Genomic DNA, 26034 nt, shown 5'->3' on the forward strand with positions numbered 1-26034 from the left:
GGTGTTTCCGTGCGCTGCTCTGGTTTGCCAGAAGCAGCTTTGTCATGCTGGCCACATGACCCAGAAGCTGTCTGCGGACAAACACCGGCTCCCTCGGCCTATAGAGCGAGATGAGCACCGCAACCCCAGAGTCGGACACGACTGGACCTGATGGTCAGGGGCCCTTTACCTTTATAACCGTATTGCTTTGCAATAAACTAAATGGACTCCTACCGGCAACTCCTCTTGTCTCTGAGTCTTATTGGCCTAACTCAGAAGATAAGCCATTTTTTGGATTGCAACAATGTGACCCTCCAGATATTGTTGCACTACAACTCCCATCAGCCCTGACCATTACCTATGCTGGATGGGGAAATATAGGCATTGGAATGCTGCAACACCTGGATGGCTCTCTATACCTGCCCAGCCTTTGCCTTTGAAGTAGCTTGTAATGTGCTTTAGTTAGGATTGTACTGATAGTGCATCATTTAGGCTGTCTAGAAACTTAAGTTGCTTCTGCATACATACAGCACCTTTGAAAAGGCCGTAGCTCAGCAGCACAGCATCTTTTCTGCTGCCAGCAGGTCCCAGATTCAATCGGCAGCATCTCCACATAGGGTTGGAAATATCCCCTGCCTGAAACCCTGGAGAGCCGCTGCCACCCAGTGTAGGCAGTACTGAGCTAGATGGACCAAGCGTCTGACTCAGAGTCAGGCTATGTTCCTATCAAAATTTGGCCCTTTCTACTACTGATTCTACGGCGGTGGGATGTTTGTGCTCCAGGTGTGTGCACCAGGCTTCCTTGGGAAGGACTGTGGCTCAGGGAAAGAGCATCTGCTTTGCATGCAGAAGGTCTCAAGTTCAATCCCCAGCACCTCCACATAGGGCATGGGGAGACTTCTGGCAGAGATCTTGGAGAGCTGCTGCCAGTCAGTGCAGGCAATATTGAGATGGATGGCTCAATTGTCTGACTCCATATAAAACAGTCTCTTATGTTCCAATCCAAGAAGCTAATTTCGAACATGAGTTTGTGCATCTCTGCATTTAGAGAAGAAACCGTCTTCCTGGTTTTCGTTGGGAGCTCCCCTCTTGGTCCTTCTTGCAATAAACAAATAATCATCTAAACGGCCTTTCTGAAAATCCGGCAGTCCTGTTGTAGAACGAGGTCTTCTTTTCCTCTTTGCATGCTATGTTTCCCCACCAACGATCTCTGTTGTGTGCGTGCCTCCCATTTCTTTCTGCCTCTCTTACCCTGAGTTCTTGTCCTGCTTTGCAATTTGAAGTTGGAGAGAGAGAGAGAGAGAGAGAGAGAGAGAGAGAGAGAGAGAGAGAGAGAGAGAGAGAGAGAGAGAGAGAGAGAAGGCTCGCAAACCAATTGATGCTATTAAAAAAAAAAGTTTCAGAGCTTGCAAGCTTGGTCACACCAATAGGAAACCAGCCCTGGCGGCTTGTGTGACTTCACTTCCCAAAATTAGACACACACACATACACACACACACACCCGAGCCCTGTTCATCCGGCCCCCTGTGCAAGATCAACCCCTGCCAATGCAACTGAGCCAAGCGCCCATGGAACTCTAGGCGGGAAGCAGCAGGTACAGGCAGGCGTGCCATGGATTGCACCATCAAGGTAAGTTCTGGAGATGTTCTTCCATCTTCGTCAGCAGCTGGCTCCCTGGCCCCCTTCTCCGTCTCAGGCTTGCACCAAGCTGGTCTCTGGTTCAGTTCCTCTCTCTCTCTCTTTCTCATACACACCCGGCTCCAGAAACAGGGGCCCCCTCCGCTCTTTCCTTCTGGTACAAAAAAATTTCCTCTTCCTTCCCTTTCGTGGCGGTTGATGTCTCTGAGCTTTTAAAAAACCCAAACCAAACCACCACAAGAGACGCCTTGAGCTCTGAATGGGAGAGTTCCCTTCCACTGCACGGCCTGACCAGCCGAGAGATAGAAGATGGGGGTGAAATTGGGGGACCCCCCACAAAAACCTGGCATGCGAGGAGAAAGAGATTCCTCCCCGCCATATCATCATAGTGACAGCAGGAAGAGGATATTCCTACAGGGGTGCCTATACTGGCCTGCAAAACTCCAAGAATTTCAGGGATGGAGTCCAAGTTTTGGGGTGCTTCAGCCTCCCCCCCCAAAAAAACCTGGTGGTACTCCTCTTCATAAAAGGTCAGTTCAATTTTCCTTTTGCATTTCAGGGGTTATCAGCTTGTACACTGGTTCGCCTTTCCCGACTTTACGTTTCTCCGTGATCTTTTAATTTTTAAATTTTCCTTTCAATCGCATCTTCATGCAGATCCATGGATGCTTTTCGGGCTTTGAGAATTCTTTCTCTAAGCATCCACTTTGATTCAGAACCCTGTAGCATTAAGATGTGCTTTGTCCACCATGGGTGTGTTCTTGGCAAAAACCGGTGGATCTTTTGATTTGGTTTGAACCCTTTCAGATTGTTTGCGGACTGAATGTGCATGGCTTGCGTTTCTCCAACCACCCAAAAGGCATGCATTTAAAAGAGGAGAGAGAGAAATGAACCAGCAGAAGCTCTTGAAAGATTTGTAGTCATTTTTGGTTTGGCATTGCTGTCTCTATTGGTGGGGGGGACATTCTGTGTTTGGGCTGGGTTGTAGATTAGTACTGGCCTGGTCTAGTTTTCAAAAACAAGAAACACTGAGCCATTTTTGCTAGGGCTGGAACTAGGCAGGGTGGAAGTAAGATTGGGCACCTCCTGAGCTTGTACCCAGACTCTTGACAAGGTCAGCCTCGGCAGTTTCCCTTTGACATTATTCACGGCTTTATGTTGATGAGGCAGTTCCAGCAAATATTCGGTTAGTACGCCACCACCCTGCCTCTTCCAGGTTAAAGAGGCCGCTGAGCCTGATGTCTTGCTTTACAAAACCCTGGAGCCAATGTTGCTGATTTTGCATCTTTCCCTAGAGCCCTCTGAAACTGTTGTAGTTTGAAATGCAAGATAATTTACATGTCTTGAGTAGCGGTATCTCACTACTCTTCTAGGGCGACTATCTTTGCGATGTTTGATGAGAGTTCCCTAGGAAGCAATCTGTGGCCATTGAAAATTTGGATCTATTTCGTTTTTTAAAGCTTAGGGTACAATTTTATTTGACCAGGGAGGGAAAAAAGAGGACCTAATTCCTTGCTCCTGTTTCTTGATCGGCTGAAGTAAGCAGGAAATTAAAATGTTCACCTGCTAAGGTCTCCGGATCAAGCTGCTGTTAGAGCAGGCATCCCCAAACTTCGGCCCTCCAGATGTTTTGGACTACAATTCCCATCACCCCTGACCACTGGTCCTGTTAGCTAGGGATCATGGGAGTTGTAGGCCAAAACATCTGGGGGGCCGCAGTTTGGGGATGCCTGTGTTAGAGGCACAGAGAAAGAATGGCCTCCAGTTCTCAGTGATCATCTATTAAATATGAAATGTTTTCAAATGGGGAAAGTATAAGCACTGGTGCCAAGGGAGCATTTTCAGGGAGAGTCCTAGTGGTAGGCCAGCATATTTGGTAAAGAGCACGATTCATGGGTCAAGCTGGCAACTTGTTTTCCCGTTTACTGACTCTGCCCCTGTGTCTTTAGAAGCATCTTGACCTACACAAAACAATGGGGGAAATTCTGCATGCTTTATTTGCCTATGCCAAGCTTCAGTTAAACCAGCAGTGGGAAACCTGTGGCTCTCCATACAGTTGATGGACTCCAACTCCCATCAGCCCCGGGGCCAGGGATGATGGGGGTTGTAGTCCAGCAACACCTTGAGGTCCCACAGGTAGAAATGGCGACACCTGTACAGCTATCACCTAGAAACTGAAACCTCTGCTAAACCGTGGGTTCACTAGTCAAGCTGCTATGTCTTTGCTTTACTCCCTCTTCGCTTTCTTCCAGATTTTGGGAGATTTTGGGAGACTAATATTTGGCTGGTTTCTTTATTTTATGATGACCTTTCCATCAAATAGCTCAAGTTGGTGTATGTGGTTCCCCATTTAAAGCTCACAAGAACCCTGTGAGGTAGGTTAGACCTTGAGAAAGAGCAACTGGCCCCAGGTCACTCAGTGTGCTGGGTAGGGATTTGAACCCTGGTCTTCCAGCTCTTAGTGTGACACTCTAACCACTTTCCCATGCTAGAGTGCTCAGGCTGCCTTCAACAGGTGTATGTCGGGCAGAAATCCAACAGGAGAAACTTTCTTCTCACATGGAGGGATAGGGAAAGGCTTCATTTATTGGATGAAGCCCGTGATGCAGCTGTTAAAAATTCGCAGGGACCATTATAGGGGGACCATTATAGCCAGGATGGAGGGCAGTTGTCCCATATTAATTAAGAATGAGTGCTAGGGTGCGACCTGGTGTATATAACACACCAAAGCCTGTCTAGATCACTTTCTCCTATAACAGAGGTGATAAATAAAGGATAGAGCTACACACCTCCACACACTTTTGCTTCTCGCTACCCAGAAAGAAACAAAGAAATATTGGATCCCTGCCGTGTATTTAAAGCCTTTTGCTCCCTTCACAGAATCCTGGGGAACAATAGCTTACCCCTCACAGAGCTACAATTCCCAGCAGCCTTAACAAACTACACCCTAAACAGACTACGTTTCCCAGGGTTCCGGGGGAGGGGGGGTGAGAGCCATGTGCTTTAAATGTATGACAGACAAGTGTTCCCAATTTTAATTTATTTCAACTGTACCACAGACTGCCAGTTCATGCTGGTCCGTTGGCAACCTTTAGCAAGCTCGTATGCTATGCTTGATTTGGAGTGGGAAGGTTCTCTTTTATCATTCTAGGTTGGATCTTTAAAAAAAAACAAAAAAAAACCCCCACAACCTGTTATCTTGGGAGGGGGGCACTGTCAGAGGAGGGGGTCAAAGCATGTTGCTGTTCATGTGGTAAGGATCCTAGCGGGTTCAGCATGTGTACATTTACCCGATATAAGAGAAAACAATAGCTGGGGGAAGGGAGGCCTAGAACTGAGTAACAGCACCCCCTCTCCTCCAATATTCAGGATTTCAGTAGCCAAACAGGAAGCTGTGCCTCCACCGCTCCCCCCTGCCCTCCAACTCCATCCTTTATTACAGAAGATAGGAGAGCTATTTAAAGCCCCCCTGGCTTGCAGGGTAGTTCTGGGCCTCGGGTCCCCATCAGGCAGGCCTTATCAGCAACAGCAGAGGCTTCCGGCTTTGCGGCCTCAGACTTCCTGCCTTTGCTTCCTGTGTTAGCTGTCCCACCAGCAACATCAAGCTACCATGATTGTCACACACCCCCTTACACCCCACCCCACCCCCTGCCTGCCCCGCAATCGCCACCATCATCACAGCCACATCAGCCAGACTGCCTCACGTTTCAACAACACATGCTGGTTTTCGTGCAGCGCAGAATCTAGGCTTGCTGTTTCTACACTTTGACAGCACTGTTAGGAGTTCGAGGGTGCCAGAAACCTCTAAAGCCTAGATCAGGGGTTCCCAAACTGTGGTCCAGCAGCCCACAAACTTTTATTCAGGCAGTCCGTGGTGTCTCTGTAAAAAATACAATTAAAAACCATACAGCGTTTACTCCAGCACATTACAGTTGCTACAGCAGGCAGGTAAACCATAACTGGCCCATGAAGATCCTCGTCAATTTCCAAGTGATCTCGGGGGGGGGGGGCATGTTTGGGAACTATTGCCCTAGATCCAGCAAGTGTTAAAATCTAATCAAGCCTCTCTAGCTTTCTGAACGCCTGCCCTGGATCCAGCAAGTTTTATCAACCAGGCTAGTTTCCTGTGTTGAGGTGATTGCCTAGGTGATAGGCAATTAGGAGAACAACGGATAAGGGGCTTGGTGCAAGACAACAACAGACAAAAGCTAGAGTCTGAAATAGAGTTCTGGGGGCTGTGGTGTCAACTACAAGTAAAGCAGCGCGCTGTAGAAAGAATAAGCAATGTTTGATTTCTGTTTGAATCCAAGGCTGCGGCAGTGGGAGAAGCAAGACTCTTTTGGGGTGTCCATGGTGTGAACCCTTCCATCTCAGGCTGTATGTGTAAATAGACCATATATCCTGAAGGCACCACGGTCCCCGCAGTGCCTCAGTCCTGGGACCCCTGGAATGTCGGACCACTCGGAGATTGGGGTTTTCGTGCAACAATAGTGAGATGGACCAATGGTTCTGACACAATACAAGGGAGCTTTCTGTCTTCCTAGTCTTACACACAGAGAGACTTGCAGCATCACCTACAAGTTTTTGGTCATGCCTTGCGTGGGCACGCCTCCCTCAGTGAGTCTACCTCCTAGTTACATCAGGTCCAGGGAGCTGTTTTCTGTGGGGCACCTGTGGGATTGTGGGCCCCCGGCAGATGCCCCCCCCATGCTGAGCCTTGGCGCCAGTCCTGCACAGGCGTACCTTGCAAGTCTCCACCTCCTCCAGGGCTGGTTCTAGGTTTTGGAAGACCCCTGGGCAAGATGCTCTCAATGTCCCCCTAACCTCCTGCAGTGCAGCCGCCATCTCCTTGTCTCTCCCTCTGAGCCCAGTTCACACACCCCGGCCAAAAGGGAAATCACAAGGCATGCAGAGAGGCGACCTCCTCTTTGCCCCCTCATTGCTGGCTCGCTTGGAGAACAGCTAAACGTGCAGCAACAGTGAGCGTTGAGAGCAGCAGGACGTTCCAGGGATTGGGAGGGGGGCCTATATTGGGACATGGTCCTCATCAGGTGCCCGACACTGCAAATCTAGCCCCCGCCCCCCAATATTACAGTGGTACCTCAGGTTACAAACGCTTCAGGTTACAAATGCTTCAGGTTACAGACTCCGCTAACCCAGAAATAGCATCTCAGGTTAAGAACTTTGCTTCAGGATGAGAACAGAAATCGTGCTCTGGCAGCGCGGCGGCAGCAGGAGGCCCCATTAGCTAAAGTGGTGCTTCAGGTTAAGAACAGTTTCAGGTTAAGAACGGACCTCCGGAACGAATTAAGTTCGTAACCAGAGGTACCACTGTGTCTGGTTTTTTTGTTCTGCAACTGTGCTTCTATTAATCACCATCAGTTCTGGCAAACTACAGCTTCACTAAGATTTGCCCGGGGTTTCATGAGTTTGGATGTTTTGACAGGTTGGGGTTCTTGTTGTTTCCATGTAAAAATCAGATTTAAACAAAGAGAGAAAAATCAATTTGCCACTCATGCTTTTTGCCGTGAAGGGGTGGGGTGGGGAGACAGGCTCAGATAAAATTTTAAAAACCATTAAAAGTTGCTTGTTCTAAGACAGGGTGGGGAACCTCAGGCCTGGGAGCTGAGCTAAATAAATAAGCCACCCATCTAACTGGGTTGCCGCAGCCACTCTGGGTGGCTTCCAACAAATTAAAAACATTAAGCACAGTAAAGCATCAAACATTAAAAAATGCCCTATACAGGGCTGCCTTCAGAAGTCTTCTAAAAGTCAGATAGTTGCTTATTTCCTTGACATCTGATGGCCCTCCTGACCTCTCTGTTTGGCCCTTGGGACTCTCCTCAGGGTATACGCCCTCTCAAGGCCTTCACCATCCTTGCCTTGCAGCCTCCTTGAGTGTTTTGGCCTGGCTGGAATTTGTCCTTGAACTCTGACAATGTCTCTTGCTTGCCTGGATGGAAGATTGAGCGAGTGGGTGCGGGTGTAGAAATTACTTTACCATACAAAAATTATATTTAAGTTAATTGCTTTGCCCTTTTTTCCCTCTGGCCCTGCCCACCTCTGCCACATGGCACCTCTCCCTCCACCAAAAGTTGCCCCCCCCCCAAGGAAATATGGACTGAATAAGGTTTCCCCTCCTGTGATCTAGGATATTGGATAAATATGTAAAGGTTGCTAAGCAACCAACGCCCTTCTTCCGTCTTCCCTGAACCCGGCAACCGTACAAATCTCTCCGTGGCTGAGCTGCTGTTGTGACAACGGAGGGGCCAGCCGCAATGGTTTCCTCCTATTGCCCGCTGAAGCACCCTTTAGAAATGGTGGCCTACAAACTAAAGCAACTTTTCTCAGCCTTCAGGATGTTTTGGACTACAACTCTCCTCAGCCGCTGGGGCTGATGGGAGTTTGCAGCCCAAGTTCGCCTCTGGACTGTCACTATGGTGCAAGAGGGATTTGATTGCTAAACAGAAGTTTTGGCTCATTTACAGAGAGTTAGAGTGCTCTGGCACCACAACCCCCCCCCCCTTTTTTTAAAAGCTGTACTTTGGGGGGGTTTGGGAAAGTGACAAGGAAAAGCGCAAAAAGTATTGGACAGCAATCATTGGATGGGAAGATGTCGAAGCGCCATGTAAACAAATAACCTCCCAGTGGGAAAAAAATTCAAGCAAATGCTCAAGAGAGAGCGGGCACTGTTCGAATTTGTGTAAGCAGATCAGGGCGAATGCTCAGTAAACCAGGTTGGCAAAGGTGGTCCTTGCTGATGGCAACACCACCTCAGACGCAACAGTGTTCAGCAAGACCACTTCTTTTGCTTTGGCTCATAGACTTCACCTCTTCATTTGCTTTTTACCTCAGTCAACACTGTGGCCCCATCTGCATTATCTTGTTAGAGACCCCCTAGAAGTTGGTAAATGGTAGGATTTTGATTGCTTGGGTTATTGAAGGGGAGATTGCAAGCCAATGGAAAAATAGAGACGGAGCTGTCTTTCCAAAAGTCAGGGCCTCACCTGGGATAGAGGCATTAACTTGACAATACAGTATGTGTTGATGGGGCATCTCAGAGGAGTCTTGAGCCTGGGCAGAGAGAAGGTTGCCAGGGTAACTGGGTAACAGGAAAATAAAGTCTTTAACAAGGTGTGCTGGAAAGAAGAAGGGAGAAAAAAGACTGAGAAACAACTTGGCAGGCAAAGGGAGATGCTGCACCCCTGTGGGGAACAAGTCCTTTTTTAAATGACCTTGCTGTAAGATCTGGACTCCCTCCATGCAGGCTGGAGGTGTACATACATGAATAAATCACATTTCTTAAAGCTGTGACAGTCTCTCCCGCGTCTTCCATTCACCAAACCATCACAAACCCTGGGTTTGCCTGGATTGCCCTGGAATTGTGCTTCCGCTTGGCAGAGAGTAGGGGCAGTGCCAAACTTTTGCGACACTAAATTTAAAACAGCATCATATGCTTTTAAAGTCATGGCTTCCCCCAAAAGACTCCTGGGAACTGTAGTTTGTTAAGAATGCTGAAGAGTCACTAGGGGACATTGAGTCCTCTCACAGAGCTACAATTCCCTGGGAAAGGGGGTTGATCGTTAAACCAGTCTGGAAACTGTAGCTCTGTGAAGGGAATTGTAGTTTCCTAAACAACTCTCAGCACCCTTAACAAACTACAGCTCCCATGGTTCTTTGGGGGAAGCCATGGCTATTTAAAGTGGTATTGTGGTGCTTTAAATGTATGGTGTGCTTGTGGTCCAAGACATATGGGATTTGGCTGAGGGCAAAGTGAGCTTGGTGGGGTACTGCTCCATTTACATTAGTGGGCCAGCTTCCACTGGCTGCAGAAGTTTGGTCCACAGTCTCTAAACATTTTAGTTGCTCTGCTCTCTCTGTGTGTGTGTGTCATAGCTGCCAAGTTATCCCTTATTTTAAGGGATTTTCCCTTATGCTGAATAGGCTTCCTCGCGAGAAAAGGGAAAACTTGGCAGCTATGGTGTGTGTCCCCCCCTTTTTTTTTTGCTGCATTTTAGCAACCTTCGTCTAATCTTAGCTCATCAGTTCTTCAGGGTTAGGATCCTTATCTTACACTAACTATCTTTCAAAAAGCAGCTGACTAATCAATAGCACTCCTTTCAGCAATTGTAAAAAGAGATACAATATGAGGAAAGGCCCTAGCTCAGTGGTAGAGCATTTGCTTTGCAGGCAGAATATCCCTGGTTCATCCCCCAGCTTCTCCTGGTAGGGATGGGAGAGATCTTGGTCTCAAACCCTGGCCTGGAGAGCTGCCAGTGCAGACAATATTGAGCTGGATGGCCCCGATTCCTCGGTCAGCTCAGGCAAAAAGACTGCAGCGCAGCGAGGCAGGCTGCAAACCATGAGAACCCCTAATCTGTTTGATTGCCCAGTGTGCACCCTCTCTAGACCCCCCTGAAAAAAAACCTGGAGAAAAATTATATAGACCACAGCAACTCCCCTTTCCTGGTCCTCAAGTTTGCCCTGATGCTGCCCTGAGTATCCAGCTGGGCACAGCTGGGTGAGACCAGCTCCACCCTGTTCATCATCCACCAAGGTGTCCGGGATACAAACCAGATTGGCCTCCTCACCCATAATCAGATCATGGATGAGGGGGGTCTTACTCATAGTCAACCTGGCATTTAGCAACAGCAGCCATAGACCCAAGGGTTCCTCTCCTCCCGGACAAAACTCCCTTCCCTTGGTGGAAACTAACAACACCTACGACAGCAATAAAAAACCCCCACAAATTAAAAACAGTTAAAACAACTAAAGCGGTTACAAACAGGTTAAGACAGTGGTTGCTTTCAGTCTGCATACAATATGTAGCTGATTACTTTCTCCCCTTTTTCTAGTTACAGGTAAGTAGCCGTGTTGGTCTGACATAGTCAAAACAAAATACGGTAAAAAAAATTCATTCCAGTAGCACCTTAGAGACCAACTAAGTTTGTCATTGGTATGAGCTTTCGTATCCATGCACACTTCTTCAGTATCTGAAGAATTCACACTTCTTCTTCAGGATCTGAAGAAGTGTGCATGCACACGAAAGCTCATACCAATGACAAACTTGGTCTCTAAGGTGCTACTGGAAGGAATTCCCCCCCCCCTCCCATTTGACATTGTGTTTCCTTTGCATTGAAACATAGCTGCCAAGTTCTCCCCTTTTTTAAGGGAAATTCCCTTATGCTGAATAGGCTTCCTCGTGAGAAAAGGGAAAACTTGGCAGCTATGCATTGAAATGAACAAGGTAGAATAACATAATGACAGTGTAATTTGTGTAATTAATTGCAGAACTTACATACTTTTGCTACAGAGGACGGTGAGACGAATAACGTGGGTTTTAGCAGAAGGCAAACTGCAGCAGAACAGAAACAGTTACACGTATCAAACGGGGGGGGGGAGGCAAGCAAAACAATGATTTCCTAAGCAGCCGTCTCACTCAGTATAAGGAGGCACAGGTGACAAAGAGGTCTTGCACCTTGAACAGCTGTGCAGAAGAGGGAGTGTCAGCTGCTGTGGCCTGCCATGCAAGCTACACCTGCTAAAATTATATCCTCTACACAATTATTAAAAGTGCACCCGTCCCTTTTTTGCATCTGAATACCATGGTGGTGGGGGAGGCAATTTTCATTGGGATTAGAGCGGGAAATTAAAGCCCCTTTCCTATGTCACAGCCCTGATCTACTTCTGTTCCCTTTACCATTTATTTAAGTCTCTTTGTGTTGAAATCAGACACACAGTGTAATTATCTAGTGGACAAAAGTCTTTGATGGTCAGCTTGCTTGATTTTCTCATCAAACCAGGCCAGGATGATTGACAGTAGCCTGGAAAAACACCAGTCCGTCCTGCTCCAGTGCTTTTAACAGAGGTTGTGATTTGTAGAAGTGAGTGTGTGAAGCCGTTCGCGCACCATGGAAATAAAACACTGAATGGTGGTAGTTCATTGTTGCAGAATGAATTTTTTAAGGGTCTGGGTCAAAACTGGCCACTTGATGTATTAACAAGCGTATGGTGTGCATATATTTTGCTTTTGTCTTCAATTATAACCTAGGATTCTTCATTTCATGGGAAGATTCTCCATTCCATTCCTGTATTGCTTTTCTTGTACATTCTGCCCTCCATTTCTCCCCTTCTGCATTCTAGTTTAACTAGAAGAGTTTCTAAAATTAAATTCTAAGGTAATGCAAAAGAGGACAGGGACACCTGCACTGTTAATTTGTGTAAAAAAAAAACGAGAGTTCAGCAGGCATAGTATGTCCTGGGCTTATCTCTTCTTTGATGTTGTTTAGTCGTGCCCGACTCTTCCTGACCCCATGGACCAGAGCACGCCAGGCACTCCTGTCTTCCACTGCCTCCCGCAGTTTGGTCAGACTCATGTTTGTAGCTTCGAGAACACTGTCCAACCATCTCGTCCTCTGTCGTCCCCTTCTCCTTGTGCCTCCATCTTTCCCAACATCAGGGTCTTTTCCAGGGAGTCTTCTCTTCTCATGAGGTGGCCAAAGTATTGGAGCCTCAGCTTCAGGATCTGTCCTTCCAGTGAGCACTCAGGGCTGATTTCCTTCAGAATCGATAGGTTTGATCTTCTTGCAGTCCATGGGACTCTCAAGAGTCTCTTCAAGCACCATAATTCAAAAGCATCAATTCTTCAGCAATCAGCCTTCTTTATGGTCCAGCTCTCACTTCCATACATCACTACCGGGAAAACCATAGCTTTAACTATCTCTTCTACATAACTATTAAAGGTGCAAGAGTCCCTCCCTGCCTTTGCATCCAATTACCTTATCACAAATCATACTTCCTGGCCTGGAAATAGGGTGGATGGATGCAAAGGAAAGCACAGTTGCATAGAATAGAAAATGTCAGCAGGTGTGGCTGAAATTTTCAGGCAAGGCACATCTGATGAAATTCTCTCTTCTACGCAACTATTAGAAGTACTGCAGAGGAGCTTCTTTTCTGAAACTAGGTCATGCTCAGTTTGTGTCAGTTCCTCCAATTCGTTCCCCCTTCTAGATCACCAGAGTGCCTGTCTGCATGGATCAAATACTGCAAGCAAAAGACGAAACAAGAATGAAAGAGCAACCTTTACAGGATCACCCTATGTACAGCTGTAGTGAGATTATTTTTGTAGAGTGTTTCGGTAACACACAGGCACTCCTGTGTCTTCATGCAACTTTATGTGCGGTCCCGCCCAGTCTGCTTTCTCTGTTTGATTCATACCCACGATAGTCAGTGAAGATACGCATCTGCGAAACTCAGCACCGAAAGAAACTTGATGCAATTGTGCACAGAAGTACACCAAGATGGCTAAAATAGCAAAAACAAAAAGCCGAGGTAGTGCAGATGGCCAATGGGAAACTGTAGGAAGTGAAAGCTGTAGCAAACAGTACTCTGTACAATGACTGAAGCTTTTGTTGTTGTTGTTAAGGAACAACTAATCATTGAAGGCATTTGAGAACAGGCAGTTTGGAACCCCCAAAACCCAGGAATAAATTGGGATGGGGACAATTTCCAAATCATCCCTAGTTAGGAGGAGCTGCTGGTTTCTTTCACCGGAACCCTAGCTTAGGGGGGCCCTAGGGATCTACAGAAGCTTATCAGGGGCTCCTGAAGGACAGTATCAGTCAGTAATAGTAGCCAAACTTCTCTGAATGGCAGCTGGCTCACCACAACTCAGTTTCACAGCCAAAGAATGTGCTGCAAAGGGTTGCATTGGGTGACCCGGGGCCAAAGAGGGCAGGGTTCCTGCCCCTTTAATTAATTGCACAGAAAATTAATTACAGCAGGTATGGTTTGCAAGACACCTGCTGAAATCCCCTCTGCTAGTCAATTAAAGGTGCAGCAGCCTTCTGCTTGTGCCCATCTCTTTGTTCATGCACCCAGTTTGTGCAGGACAGCTTGCCCCTGGGTGCTGGTCACTGGGAGTGGGGGGTGGGCAACAAGATGGAGGTCTTTTGTCCTTGTGCTGTGGTGGCTGGTGCCCATTGCAACTGATGGAATCAAGTGAAAAGGTTCCAAGAACTCGGGCCAGGAAGGAGATTAATTAGGAATTCTTCAAACTGTTTTATGCTTAATGAGACAAATTCCAGTTGATTTTCAAATCCAGGACAAGGCCCTGTTTCATTTATTCTTCATCAGCTGGAATATATGTTAAAAGATCCTACGTTAGACATATATCTTATATCATTGTGATACATTTTATCATCTCTACATAGAAAATTGTACATAGGCAATTATACAGTTTATAACAGAGACAGCTTACCCATAGTTTCATGGTCAAAGTGTACCAGTTGTGTTTGCCTAACTTGCTCAATCTGTTTGCAGCATTTAAATGTAAAGTAAGGTGTGGTCTACTGCAAAATTAAAGGAACAGTGCTACAGCTAAAGATGCTGAATTGTGCTGCGACAATTTAAAGATACAGTATCATGGTTTAACTACAGGCATAAGATTAATTATAAAAATGCTGTAAAATCAAGACTATTATTCAAACCCCTGGGATGTAACGTGTTAAAGATATGAATAAACTTAGATTCTTGTTGGAGGAGAAGTCTATCGTTGTTCTTCCGCTGAAAACGGGCTGGAGGTAATTTCCAGGGCCTTGTCCTGGATTTGAAAATCATTTCAACTGGAATTTGTCTCATTACCGTAAGCATAAAACAGTTTGAAGAATTCTTAATTAATCTCCTTCCTGGCCCGAGTTCTTGGAACCTTTTCATTTGATTTCCTGATTGCACCAAGAACTCCAATTTCTACAGCATTGCAACTGATGGGGCAGAAGGCAGTGAGCCACAGCGCTACTTGGAGCCAGAGCCAACGGCAGGCAGAGCCAAGGACTTCTAGTTTTGGCCCCATCTCCTCCCTCCTGAGTTATACAAAGGCAACACTGAGACTCGGGAGGAGGAGGAGCTGGACAGGGTCAGTGGTAGAGCATCTGTTGGGCATGCAGGAGGTCCCAGATTCAATCCCCACATCTCCACTTATGGCTGGGAGAAAGACCCTTGTCTGGAACCCCAGAGAACTGCTGCCAGGCTGTGTTAGACAATACTGAGCTAGCAGGACCAGTGTTTGACTCTACAAATCTTTAATGCATAGGCAGGTGGAGACGGGAGGAAGCATTTTTTTAGGTACTTCTATGCTAAGCTGTTTTGGGCTTTAAAGGTAAGCGCCAGCACCTTGCCCTGGGCTCAGAAGTAAATAGGCAGCCAGTATAATTATTTCAGAAGTTGTGTAATATGGCTCCAGTTAAGATTTATAGCAGCCTAATTTTAATTTTTTTGACACTGTGTAACAACAACAACAGTAACAGTAACAGTCCTAGTATATTAGGATTGCCATATTTCAAAAAGTGAAAATCCAGACACAAAAGTTGTTAAACTTTTATTGGCAAAGTTGTTGAGCTTTGTTGGCAAAAACACAAACAATAATGAAGTTTTTGTGCTATTTTAAAGGGAAATTGCCAAAAACGACACTGCCGACATGGGATGACATATGTCCCGGTTTTCCTGAACATTTTAGCGATTTCCGCCCGGACACTGCTTCCGACTGCAGTCTTCTGGCTATGTCCAGGAAATTCCAGACCTATGGCAACCCTACATAGTTAATGCTCAGTGAACACCTTTCACTTTCTGTTCCTCACTGTTATATACCTGAAATATACTCGGAGTCGAGAGTGAATTTCATGCTCTTTATTCAGCTCATATTCATCAAGGAGAAGAAGAGAAGACGAATCGCTCTTTTCCCAAAACCATCAGCTTATATACATTATTTACACAATGGGCCTTGCGTGATTGGCTACTTCAGGGCTACACCTGTGGGCCAATTATATTGTGGATTGACTTCTGCCTGCAGCCTGATTGGCTGCTCCTACAGGCCAATCAGGTAGCAGATTCACTTCTGCCAGCCGCCTGATTGGCTGCTCCAGCAGGCCAATCAGGTTGCGGATTCACTTCCACCTGGAGTTGGATTGGGTAGCTCCCGCTGATTCTGAATCCTATTGTTCTAGGATTCAGCTCAGTACATAACACCCCTCCCCTCTAAGTTCCAGTCCTGCCCGGGAAGTTGCATTCGTAGTCCCCAAGGTCTGCTGGCCGCCTCCGTGTGCGTTGTGGCCTGGGGTGTTCCTTGGTCAGGGGTTCTGGTTCTGGCTCGTGTTCCGAGGCTGCTGGCTGTGCCGGGGCTGTCTGGTCTGGCGCCACTGAACCACTAGGTTGTGACTCTGGTTCCGGTGTCCTTCCAGCCTCGGGGCGCCCCTCTGTGCCTACTGCTTCTGCTTCCCCTGCCCACCCCTCTCGCTCTACAGGCCTCACTGCCCTGCTGTCCCCTTGGGACCCCTCTGTCCCGCTCTCCTCCCGGGTTCCTCCTGGGAATCGTCGCCGTAGCTGGTCGCAGTGGCGGCGCCAACATTGCCCCCCTTCCGTTAGTACCTCGTACGACACGGGACCGGTCACCTTGGTGACTGTGGCGGGTACCCATGCTGGGCCTGCCCCAAAATTCTTTGCATACACTGGGTCCTGGGCCACAAATGTCCGGGGGTTCCTGCCTTTCCCCACCACTACCTCATCCTGAGCTCTGTCGGGGTGAAGTCGGTCCAGTCTAGTTGCAAGGCGCCGGCCCATGAGTAGTTCAGCTGGGCTCCGGCCCGTCGTTGTGCTTGGGGTGCTGTGCTGTGCTAGAAGAAATGCGGCAAGGCGGTATTCCCAGTCCCCTTGTGTTATGCGGCGGAGGCTGTCCTTGGTGGTCCGCACCATGCGCTCCGCTTGGCCATTGGTGGCAGGGTGGAATGGTGCTGAGCGGATGTGGCGGATGGCGTTCTGCGCTGTGAAGGTCTGGAACTCCTCTGACGTGAATGCGGTTCCATTGTCCGAGACGAGGGTGTCAGGGAGCCTGTGGGTTGCAAACAGCTTACGTAGTACCCGGATGGCTGCCGCCGTAGAAGTGGACGGTACCAGTGCGACCTCCAGCCATTTGGTGTAGGAATCCACCACTATGAAGAATGTTTTTCCCTGGAAGGGGCCAGCGAAGTCCACGTGCAAGCGTGACCATGGATGTCGGGCGGACTCCCAGGGCTGGACTGGGGCCCTTGGGGGATCCGGGCGGGATTCTTGGCAGGTCTGGCAGTGTTGGACCCAGGCCTCTATCTCTCTGTCAATCCCCGGCCACCACACATAACTCCTGGCAAGGGCCTTCATCCTCACTACCCCTGGGTGTGTCTCGTGTAGGGCTGTGAGGACCCTTTTGCGGAGGGGCTGGGGAACAACAACCCTGCTTCCCCATAACAGGCACCCCTTGTGGGCCGACAGTTCATGTTTGCGGTTTGTGTAGCCAGCAAATTCTGGCCCGGGGCTGCTGCTGGGCCATCCTCGCCACACCCAGTCCAGGACCCGGGAGATGACCCTATCTTTTGTGGAATGGTGCGCAACTTCTTGTGCCTGAATGGGTCGGTCGGGAAGCAGCTCCAGGGTCATAACCTCTTGCGCAGGCGCTGGGTCGGGGCCTGTTTCTGGTAGTGGTAACCTGCTGAGTGCGTCTGCGTGGCCCATCGCCTTCCCAGGGCGGTGGATTAGTGCATACTGGTAGCCGGCAAGGAAAATTGACCACCTGAGGACACGTGGAGACAACACTTGGGGGGTCTGCTTCTCGGGGGCAAACAGGCCAAGCAACGGCTTGTGGTCAGTCACTATGGTAAAGGGCCGCCCGTACAAGAAATCATGGAATTTTTTTACGCCCTTCACGATTGCCAGACCCTCCTTGTCAATCTGTGAGTAGTTTCGTTCGGCTGCAGCAAGCGTCTGGGAGAAGTATGCCACCGGCACCTCTCTTCCATCCGGGAGTTGGTGTCCCAGGACAGCGCCGATGCCATAGGGAGAGGCGTCGCATGCCAGCACCACTGGCAGCCTCTCGTCGAAGTGTGCCAAGACCGAGTTTGAGACGAGCAAGTCCTTGACTGCCTGGAATGCGGCCCTTTGTCGCTGGCCCCACACCCAAGGGGCCCTTTTATCTAGGAGTCTGTGTAGGGGCTCCGCTACCGCTGCCTTATGGGGAAGGAAGGCATGGTAAAAGTTCAATAGTCCCAAGAATGACTGAAGTTCGGGCTTGCTCTTGGGCGCTGGGGCCTCACAAATGGCCCGTACCTTGTCACCGGTTGGATGGACCCCTTCTGCGTCCACCTTAAATCCCAGAAAGTCCACCTGCGGCACTCCCAGTAAACACTTTTCCCGCTTCACCTTGAGGCCCGCCGTCTGGAAACGGTGCAGGACGGAGCGGAGGCGGTCCTCAAATTCCTCTGGTGTGGGCCCGGCGATCAGTACATCATCGAAGAAGGGGGTGACGCCAGGAATCCCTTTAAGGAGAGAGTCCATTAGATTCTGGAATATGCCTGGTGCCACGCTAACGCCAAATTGCAGCCGCTTTACTCTGAATGCCCCTCTGTGCGTCACAATCGTCTGAGCCTCTGCTGTAGCTTCGTCCACAGGCAACTGTTGATACGCTTGGGCCAAGTCCAGTTTGCCAAAGATTTTTGACCCAGCCAGGGTGGCGAGGACATGGCTGACCACTGGCACTGGGTATGCATGGGCCGTGAGAGCCTTGTTTATGGTGCATTTGTAGTCTGCACAGATGCGGACCGAACCGTTAGGCTTGACGGGTGTGACAATTGGAGTTTCCCAGGGGGCGTTGGGCACCGGCTCCAGCACTCCTTGCTCCACGAGCCGGTCCAATTCCTCGTCTATGCGGGGTTTCAGGGCGAACGGGACCCGGCGGGCCTTGTGCCTGATGGGTCGTACAGCGGGGTCTAGCTGTAGGGCAATGGGGGGTCCTGTATATCGTCCCAATGCCCCATCGAAAACCCCTGGAAACTCTTTGCATATGGCGTCCACGTCCACTTGTAAGCTAGTGCGGTTCACCCCGGTAACGGCTAGCCCCAGAGGTCCAAACCATGCCAGTCCCAGTAAGCTAACATAGGGGCCCTTAACTACCAGCAAGTCCAATTGTTGCTTTCGCCCTCGATATTGCACCCTGAAGGTCCCCACCCCCATTGTAGGGACCTTACGTTTCTGGAAGTCCCGGAGGGTGAATGGGGCCGGCCTTAGTACATAACAATACCTCTTGCTGGACTTCCCCAAAATTGTTCAAAACCTCTGCCTCATTCTCATCTGAGTATTCTTATAGTCTCCTTGTCTGAAATTCGCTGCCCATATTGATGGGAATTTCTGTGTGAACATGTTAAAGTTTGTTTTACTGAATTTTCTGCTCAAGGACGCCCGTCCTTTCTTCAAATGTAACAGGAGAAAGACACACCAAGAGAAATATTCTGACCCATCTAGAGTTAACAGGCTACTGATTGTCAGTGTTTATTTTCCAAGAGACGCTGGTCATTCCCTAGGCAGCCCTATACTGGGAAGTTTTAAATGTTTGATGTTTTGCTATGCTTTTATTATGTTGAAAGCTGCCCAGAGTTGCTGGGGCAACCCAGGCAGATGGGCGGTGTAGAAATAATACAGCACCACCACCACCACCATCATTATCATCATCATCATCATCATCATCATCATCTATGAAGGCTGTCAGTCCTCTGGCTGTCTTTGTTTCTTTGCTCCCATGGGTTTAATGATTTTTCTGCCTGCTGCAGCAAATGTAATATGCCATGCTAGATGCAATAGAATTTTAAATTGTATCTTTATTGCTTCTTTTATTTTTTGAATTGCGTTTTATTGTATTACAATTTTCATTTCATAGGAACGGAACGTAGAGCGGTATCACAGCACTTCAAACTGTCTTCCCCCAAAGCATCCAAGGAACTCTAGTTTGTTAAGGATGCTGTGAGTTGGGAGGCAACCCGTGTTTCCTTCACAGGTTCACTTTGATTGTGACTTCAAGCTGGGGGTTATGTCAGAATGAGGCCTAAGTCACCCTAGTAGCCCAGCGATTTCTCTGAGTATAGTATGTGGGGATCACAGAATCATCACCTTCATCATGATTTTATTTGTATGCCGCCTTTCCATAGTTAAAACAATGCTCAAGGCGGCTTACAACATGACAAGATCTACACAATTACCAACACAACAGAAGTCATAAACAATAAACGTATCAAAAAGTACACAACCAAATGGAAAACAATTTCCACATAAATCATAAAATCTAAAACTAAGAATACAGCGTTAATATCAATCACAATTTAAAATGACATAGATAAAAAAACAAAAGCAATTTAAAAAGAAAGAGAAAACAAAAACATTATACACCTTGTGTATAAAGGTGGACATTTCAGCTCCAGCACTGTATGTTAGTAGTAGGAGCTTTGTTAACCATGATTAATATGAACCAGGATTCCTTATTAACCCAAGTTTTAACCAAATTAAAAACAACTAGAAACAGTGGTTTTGAGGCTCAGTTTCAATGGACTGTTATTTCACATTTTGAGTGACTAAATTGTACCATATAATCATAGAATTGCAGAGTTGGAAGGGTCATCTAGTCCAACCTCCTGCAATGCAGGAATCTTTTGTCCAATGTAGGACTTGAACCCACAACCCCGAGATGAAGAGTCTCATGCTCTACCGATGGAGAACTGAGCAAGTTCAGTGGGGATGAAATGCTACCTGACTACGTATTGGGGACAGAATGGAGTGTGCTGTGAAAAGGCCTGGCCACCTGGCTGGCTGGCTAAAATGCTGAAGAGGAGCTTTCTTCACTGCAATATTTTGTTGCAGCGCCCCCCACCCCCTAGTATAAGTGATTTTATCTGCCAGGCCTCAGCAGCTTTGCTCTGTGGGCTTGAGGCAGCAAGCATGTGCTTGCTGGAGGAGCTGGGAGAGAAGCAAACCACACAGCTCTCTTCCCCCTGCTTTGGATGATACCATCTCCCCACCAGCGGTGCCTGCAGAAATGTCTGTTCAGCACCCCCAAAGACTTCTGCTTTTGGTGCATGAAGTCTTTGGTGCAGCAGCACCCGGCGCTGGGTGTTGGGAAACAGGCGCATCATGCAAACTCTCCTGCAAGACAAATTTCGAGTCTATGAGGCCTGGCCTGTACTATTCTGCAGGAGGGGAATGGCGTATTTTAATGTTCCCATTCTTTTAGTTTTGGCTTTTTTAATCTCCCTGCAAGCAAAAGTTTAGTATAGCAGGAAGATAGCTGAGCTTAAACCTTTCTCCTGAACATGCTCCCCACCTCCTGTTTTCCCCAACAGCAGGCAGGAGTTATTAGTTTACCTTTTCGTTTTCTTTTTTTCTTTTTGCATGGGAGAGCATTCAAAAACACTAACCCCATCCTGAAGCTTGAAGTCACACCCGCCGGAATTTTACCTCCTTGTTCTCTTGCACATGACAGGGTCAATTTATGTAGGATCGGATATTCATTATATTGTGGGATGGCCACCTGTCATGGAATCTGTAGTTGGGATTCCCGCATTGCAGCGGGTTGGAAGAGATGGTCCTTGGGGCAGGGGCGGAGCAAGGTGGGTGCGGTCTGCCCTGGGTGTCACCTCTGAGGGGGGTGACAAAATGCTGTGTGGCATTCAGCGTCTATGAGAGACTGTGTGGCTCTGGCGTGCGCTGGTTTCCCACTGCCAAAACAGTCCACCTGCCAGCTCCCCCTCAGCTGTAGGGCAGCAGGCAGACTCCTCGCCACAAGGCACGCAATCTCCGCAAAAAAGCTCAACAATTCTATCTCCCCCAAAAAATATCAAATAAAGTCAAATAATTTTTGCAGGAGGCAAAAATAATAATACAGTAATAAATTTCAATGTGTGGGGGGGGGGAGGTGACAAGAAAATTTCCACACTGGGTACCACCTGACCTTGCTATGCCACTGCCTTGGGGGTCCCTTCCATCTGTACAATTCTACGATTGCTCTGTCCATTGAACCACACGGGCTGTTTAGAGTGACTCAGGAGCCCCAAGGGAGCTGGTTTTCTTTCGTGACTGGACTTAAGAGCTCCAGCGCTGATTGCGAGCAACCTCCTCCCTCGGTTTCCTGAGCTGGGGGTGCGTCATCGCCCAGGAATTCCATTGTCGAGATAGGGCCGGGATTTGTGGAAACCTCACTGTGCAGTCCTGGGAAAGCTCAGCCGTTGACTTCCCCACCTGCATTTTTAAAACCAGAACCCGTCGTACGGAGCCGACCCAATAATTAGGCAGGGTAAAGCAGCAGATACTGGAGCGGTGGGCACCAAAGTTCTGGAGGACCGAGCTCTGTGGTGCACACAACCCGCCCTCTCTGTACTAGGGTGGGTTCAATTTGTCAACTGCACTTTCTTATCTTCCCAGGTTTAGGTTCGTTTTGCCACATTTCTGTATGAGTTTCCAAATCTCTTCTTGGAAAAAATTGCAAGCAGATGATTAGTGCAAGTTTCTCCCAATGCACACATATTTGCACAGCTATTTCCCCTAACAGCATACATGGAGGGAGCCCCACCAACCTGGGCCATATTTAGAGCATCTGCTTTGCAAAAGGTCCCAGGCAGGCTCAACCCTGGCGTGCCCAGGTAGGGCTGGGAATAACCCCAGTCTGAAATCCTGCAGAGCTGCTGTCCGTGTAGACAATTCTGAGCTAGATGGACCATTGGTCTGACTCAGGATCAGGCGTTTCCTATGCTTGCCCACTGGGACTTCAGAGACAGAAGTGTTTGATGTTTTGGTTTCAGTCCTGCATAATCCCAGCTCTCTCTGTACTCAGTTTCCATTCCTTCTAGGACCAGCCCAGTGAAGCGACTTAGCTCAGGCTGCAAATTGGGGTGGCCAAATGCAAAAGAAAACAGGGCTCCTGTGCCTTGAACAGTCACATAGAAAGGATTTCAATATGTGCTGAAATTCCTGGGGCAGGAACCTTGTCCTCCCTGCTGCAAATCCCGCAGTACTTTTGGGGAGCACTGAATTTGTTCATCCTATTTAGCTTATTATTATCCTTTCTATTAACCAATAGCATTTAGATTTTTCTGCCTCTGGCACCGACATTCTTTCATTCCCAGAAAAGAGGAGGGATGGCAAATTCTTTGGAAACCTAACATTACTGGAAGTGGCAGCGTTACTGCGGAGATCAGTCTCATGAGAGAGGCTTGGCCCAGTCATTGCATTGTTTTAACTTCAAGCGTGTTGTTAAAAACTCTTTCATCTACTTGGGCTTTCAAAGCCAATTTACCCTAATAGGTTTGTTTTCTTTAGAGTTTCAAATGTGCGTGTGCCTCTCATCCTTGTTTTCCTGATGGTTCTGTTTAGGTTGGCTTCTTTGATTGTTTTATTGTTGTATGTTGCCATGAGTTTGGGGAACTATGAATTTATTATTATTATTATTATTAATCATTCCCCCATTCTTGTAAGGAGCTCAGAGTTCTCCCATGTGCTCCAACAGACATTTTTCATGGACTGGGGAACTTTGGGCCCTTCCAGATGTTGCTGAGCTACAGCTGCCATCTTCCTTAACCAGTGGCCCTGTTGACTGGGGCTGATAGGAACTGGAGCTCACAAGTTCCCTGATTCCCAAACCCTCATCCTTTGCTTGTGCACTTTCCCCCACGCTTGCAGGAGGCGCTGTCAGTCGTAAGCGAGGACCAGTCCATATTCGACCCATCCTTTGGCACCCCGCACCTCCTGAAGACAGAGCTGCCCTCGGTGGACAACTACGGTGGCAAGGAGGGCATCGGTCTGGAGGAGCCCCAGTGGCAAGCCCAGGCCAACAGCAGAAGCCATGTGGTGAAGCAGGAGAACGAGCAGGTCAACTGCTCCAGCAGGTCAGTGGCACTTCTTTGAGCTGGCTAGCAGAAATTGAGCCGGCAATGCCATGGCGACTCGGAGGAAAACTAAGGCCCGGGGGCTGGATCCGGCCCAATCTCCTTCTAAATCCAGCCTGCAGACGGTCTGGGAATCAGCATGTTTTTACATTAGTAGAATATGCCCTTTTATTTAAAATGCATCTCTGGGTTATTTGTGGGACCTGCCTGGTGTTTTAAAACGAGTAGAATGTGTGCTTTTACTGTATTTAAAATGCATCTCTGGGTTATTTGTGGGGCATAGGAATTCATTCATATATTTTTTTTCAAAATGACTCCTGGGCAAGGCTCTCCCATCCTCCCAGCAGGCAGGTTCCATCATGGAAGGAAGCTTCAAGGGCTAAATTTATTGTAATCATGTGGCTGCTCAAGGCCCAGAAACCTTGAATATTGGTTCCGCCCAGCTTAGTACTGCTATTAAATGAGCCTCGCACCAAGTGAAAACAGAACATGGGAGAGAGCAGAGAAAACTGGCTGACGTATTTGATCAAGAAAACATAAAAGCAACTGACAGGGACTGCGTACACGGCATCCAGTCAAGGCATGCTCCCCCAAAAAGAATCCTGGGAGTTGTAGTTTGTTAAGGGTGCTGGGAATTGTAGCTCTGTGAGTTCCCGGATTCTTTGGAGGCTCTTTAAATTTGTGTATGCAGCCTAGCTGCCTCTACAGCTTGCCTAACCCAGATCTCTGCATTCTTTCTATCTGAAGTTGCCACTTTTTCTTTCTGTTTTGGTCAGAACTTGCTGCTGTGCCTTTAAGAACAAACTGCTTACAGCAGACATCCCCAACTTTCAGCCCTCCAGATGTTTTGGACTACAATTCCCATCATCCCTGACCACTGGTCCTGTTAGCTAGGGTTGATGGGAGTTGTAGGCCAAAATATCCAAAGGGCTGCAGGTTGGGGATGCCTGGCTTACAGGGACAAAAAGAGCAGGTGCTGAGAGGTGATCCTTTTACCTGCCCATTTCTTGCAAACTAGGCTGCTGTTTAAAGTGCAAGATGCAGTGAGGCCAGCGATAGGCAGATCCAACTAGGATGTGGGAGTTGTTCTTGTTTTGCAGTTTAGTCATGTCCGACTCTTCGTGACCCCATGGACCAGAGCATGCCAGGCACTCCTGTCTTCCACTGCCTCCCGCAGTTTGGTCAGACTCATGTTGATGGCTTCGAGAACACTGTCCAAACATCTCGTCCTCTGTCGTCCCCTTCTCCTAGTGCCCTCCATCTTTCCCAACATCAGGGTCTTTTCCAGGGAGTCTTCTCTTCTCATGAGGTGGCCAAAGTATTGGAGCCTCAGCTTCACGATCTGTCCTTCCAGTGAGCACTCAGGGCTGATTTCCTTCAGAATGGATAGGTTTGATCTTCTTGCAGTCCATGGGACTCTCAAGAGTCTCCTCCAGCACCATAATTCAAAAGCATCAATTCTTCGGCGATCTGGGAAACCAGGGTTCACTCAACCATGGCCCTGTCTCTCAGCCGAACCTACCTCACAGTGTTGATGGGATTAAAGAAGGAGGCCAGGGAGCCAGGGTACACGCCACTCTGAACCCCTTGGGGAAAAGGGTGGAATACAAATGCAATGAATACATATAAATATTCTTCTTAACAGACCATGCTCCAGTGAGGATGGGGACATTCCCTACCCTGCTGCTGCGCCTGGGCGTTTCAGACCATCTTTACTGGCTGCAGGACGTATCTTCCCCTGGAGCTTGTGGCTGCTCTCAAACCCACAGGAAACAACTCACTTCCCCTTCAGCCAAGCAGCTTATATTAGGCGAATTTGCATCAACCAACAGGCATCTGGTGCAAAAGAGGTTAGCGTAGTTCATGGCTTCCCAACTTCTTTCTAAAGGAGGCTGAACCGCAGCTCAAGCACTGCTCAAAAGGAAGGTGGACTCGAGGGAGGGACACAGCTAAAATTCCCAGAGTGGCTTAACAACCATCCCTCTTCGCAAGGAATACTGGGAATCATGACAGATAATGCAATGATATGTACAATTTTATAACATGCAGAGAATAATATGGATAAACAAACCAGAGAGGGGAGCTGAGGGAATACTTTGGAGGGAGGGGGGGAGGGAGGGGGAGGGAATAAAGGGGGGTGTAATTGGTTACATGTATTGGCAATTTGCTTTGTTTAAAAAAGGAATTTTCTTTAATAAAAATTTATGTTAAATAAAAAGAAAGAAAGAAATGCTGGGAATCGTAGCTCTGTGAGGGGGGCAGGAGACTCCTAACTCACAGCACTTACTAGACAAACTACAGCTCCCAGAATTCTCTGGGGGAGAAGTCACTGCTCTTTGAAGTGATACCATAGTGCTTTTAATTGATGGTGTGGATGTTGGCCCAAGATGTCACAGCCCCCCACAGATAAAGCCTGTTCTTGTACTGCCACGCTCAGGAAGAGGAGTTAGCACATGAAGAAGGGGCTCAGAGGATGGTCGCAGAGTCCAGGTCGGTTTCTGCCTCTGTCATTGATGCACACAGAGACCTATAAGCTCAGCTAACTAGCCAGGCTAGAGGCCTTGTGCCTTATCTTGTGCTAGAAGCAGCTTTAGTCCCAAGGTTGTAAACAACATTCCTAAGTGTCTACATTTGAGAATGAGACGTGCTCTGCTCAAATGTCCTAACCCCCTCAGGTAGAAAGGAATGCAAAGAG

General features: G+C 48.1%; 1 protein-coding gene across 3 annotated transcripts in view; it reads left to right on the forward strand.

Annotated features, from left to right (window-relative positions):
• The first annotated feature begins 1472 nt into the window (after positions 1–1472).
• The window catches only part of LOC118087502 (retroviral integration site protein Fli-1 homolog), a 38534-nt gene continuing 13972 nt past the window's right edge, over positions 1473–26034 (forward strand). For all 3 annotated transcript variants that reach the window (XM_035120204.2, XM_035120207.2, XM_035120205.2), the window contains exons 1-2: positions 1473–1608; positions 23134–23339. In XM_035120204.2, coding sequence (XP_034976095.2) covers positions 1591–1608; positions 23134–23339 — 224 coding nt within the window. In that variant the 5' untranslated portion in view covers positions 1473–1590. The remainder of the gene's footprint in view (positions 1609–23133; positions 23340–26034) is intronic.

The sequence above is a fragment of the Zootoca vivipara genome, chromosome 6 (assembly GCF_963506605.1).
Source record: "Zootoca vivipara chromosome 6, rZooViv1.1, whole genome shotgun sequence".
Lineage (NCBI taxonomy): Eukaryota > Metazoa > Chordata > Lepidosauria > Squamata > Lacertidae > Zootoca > Zootoca vivipara.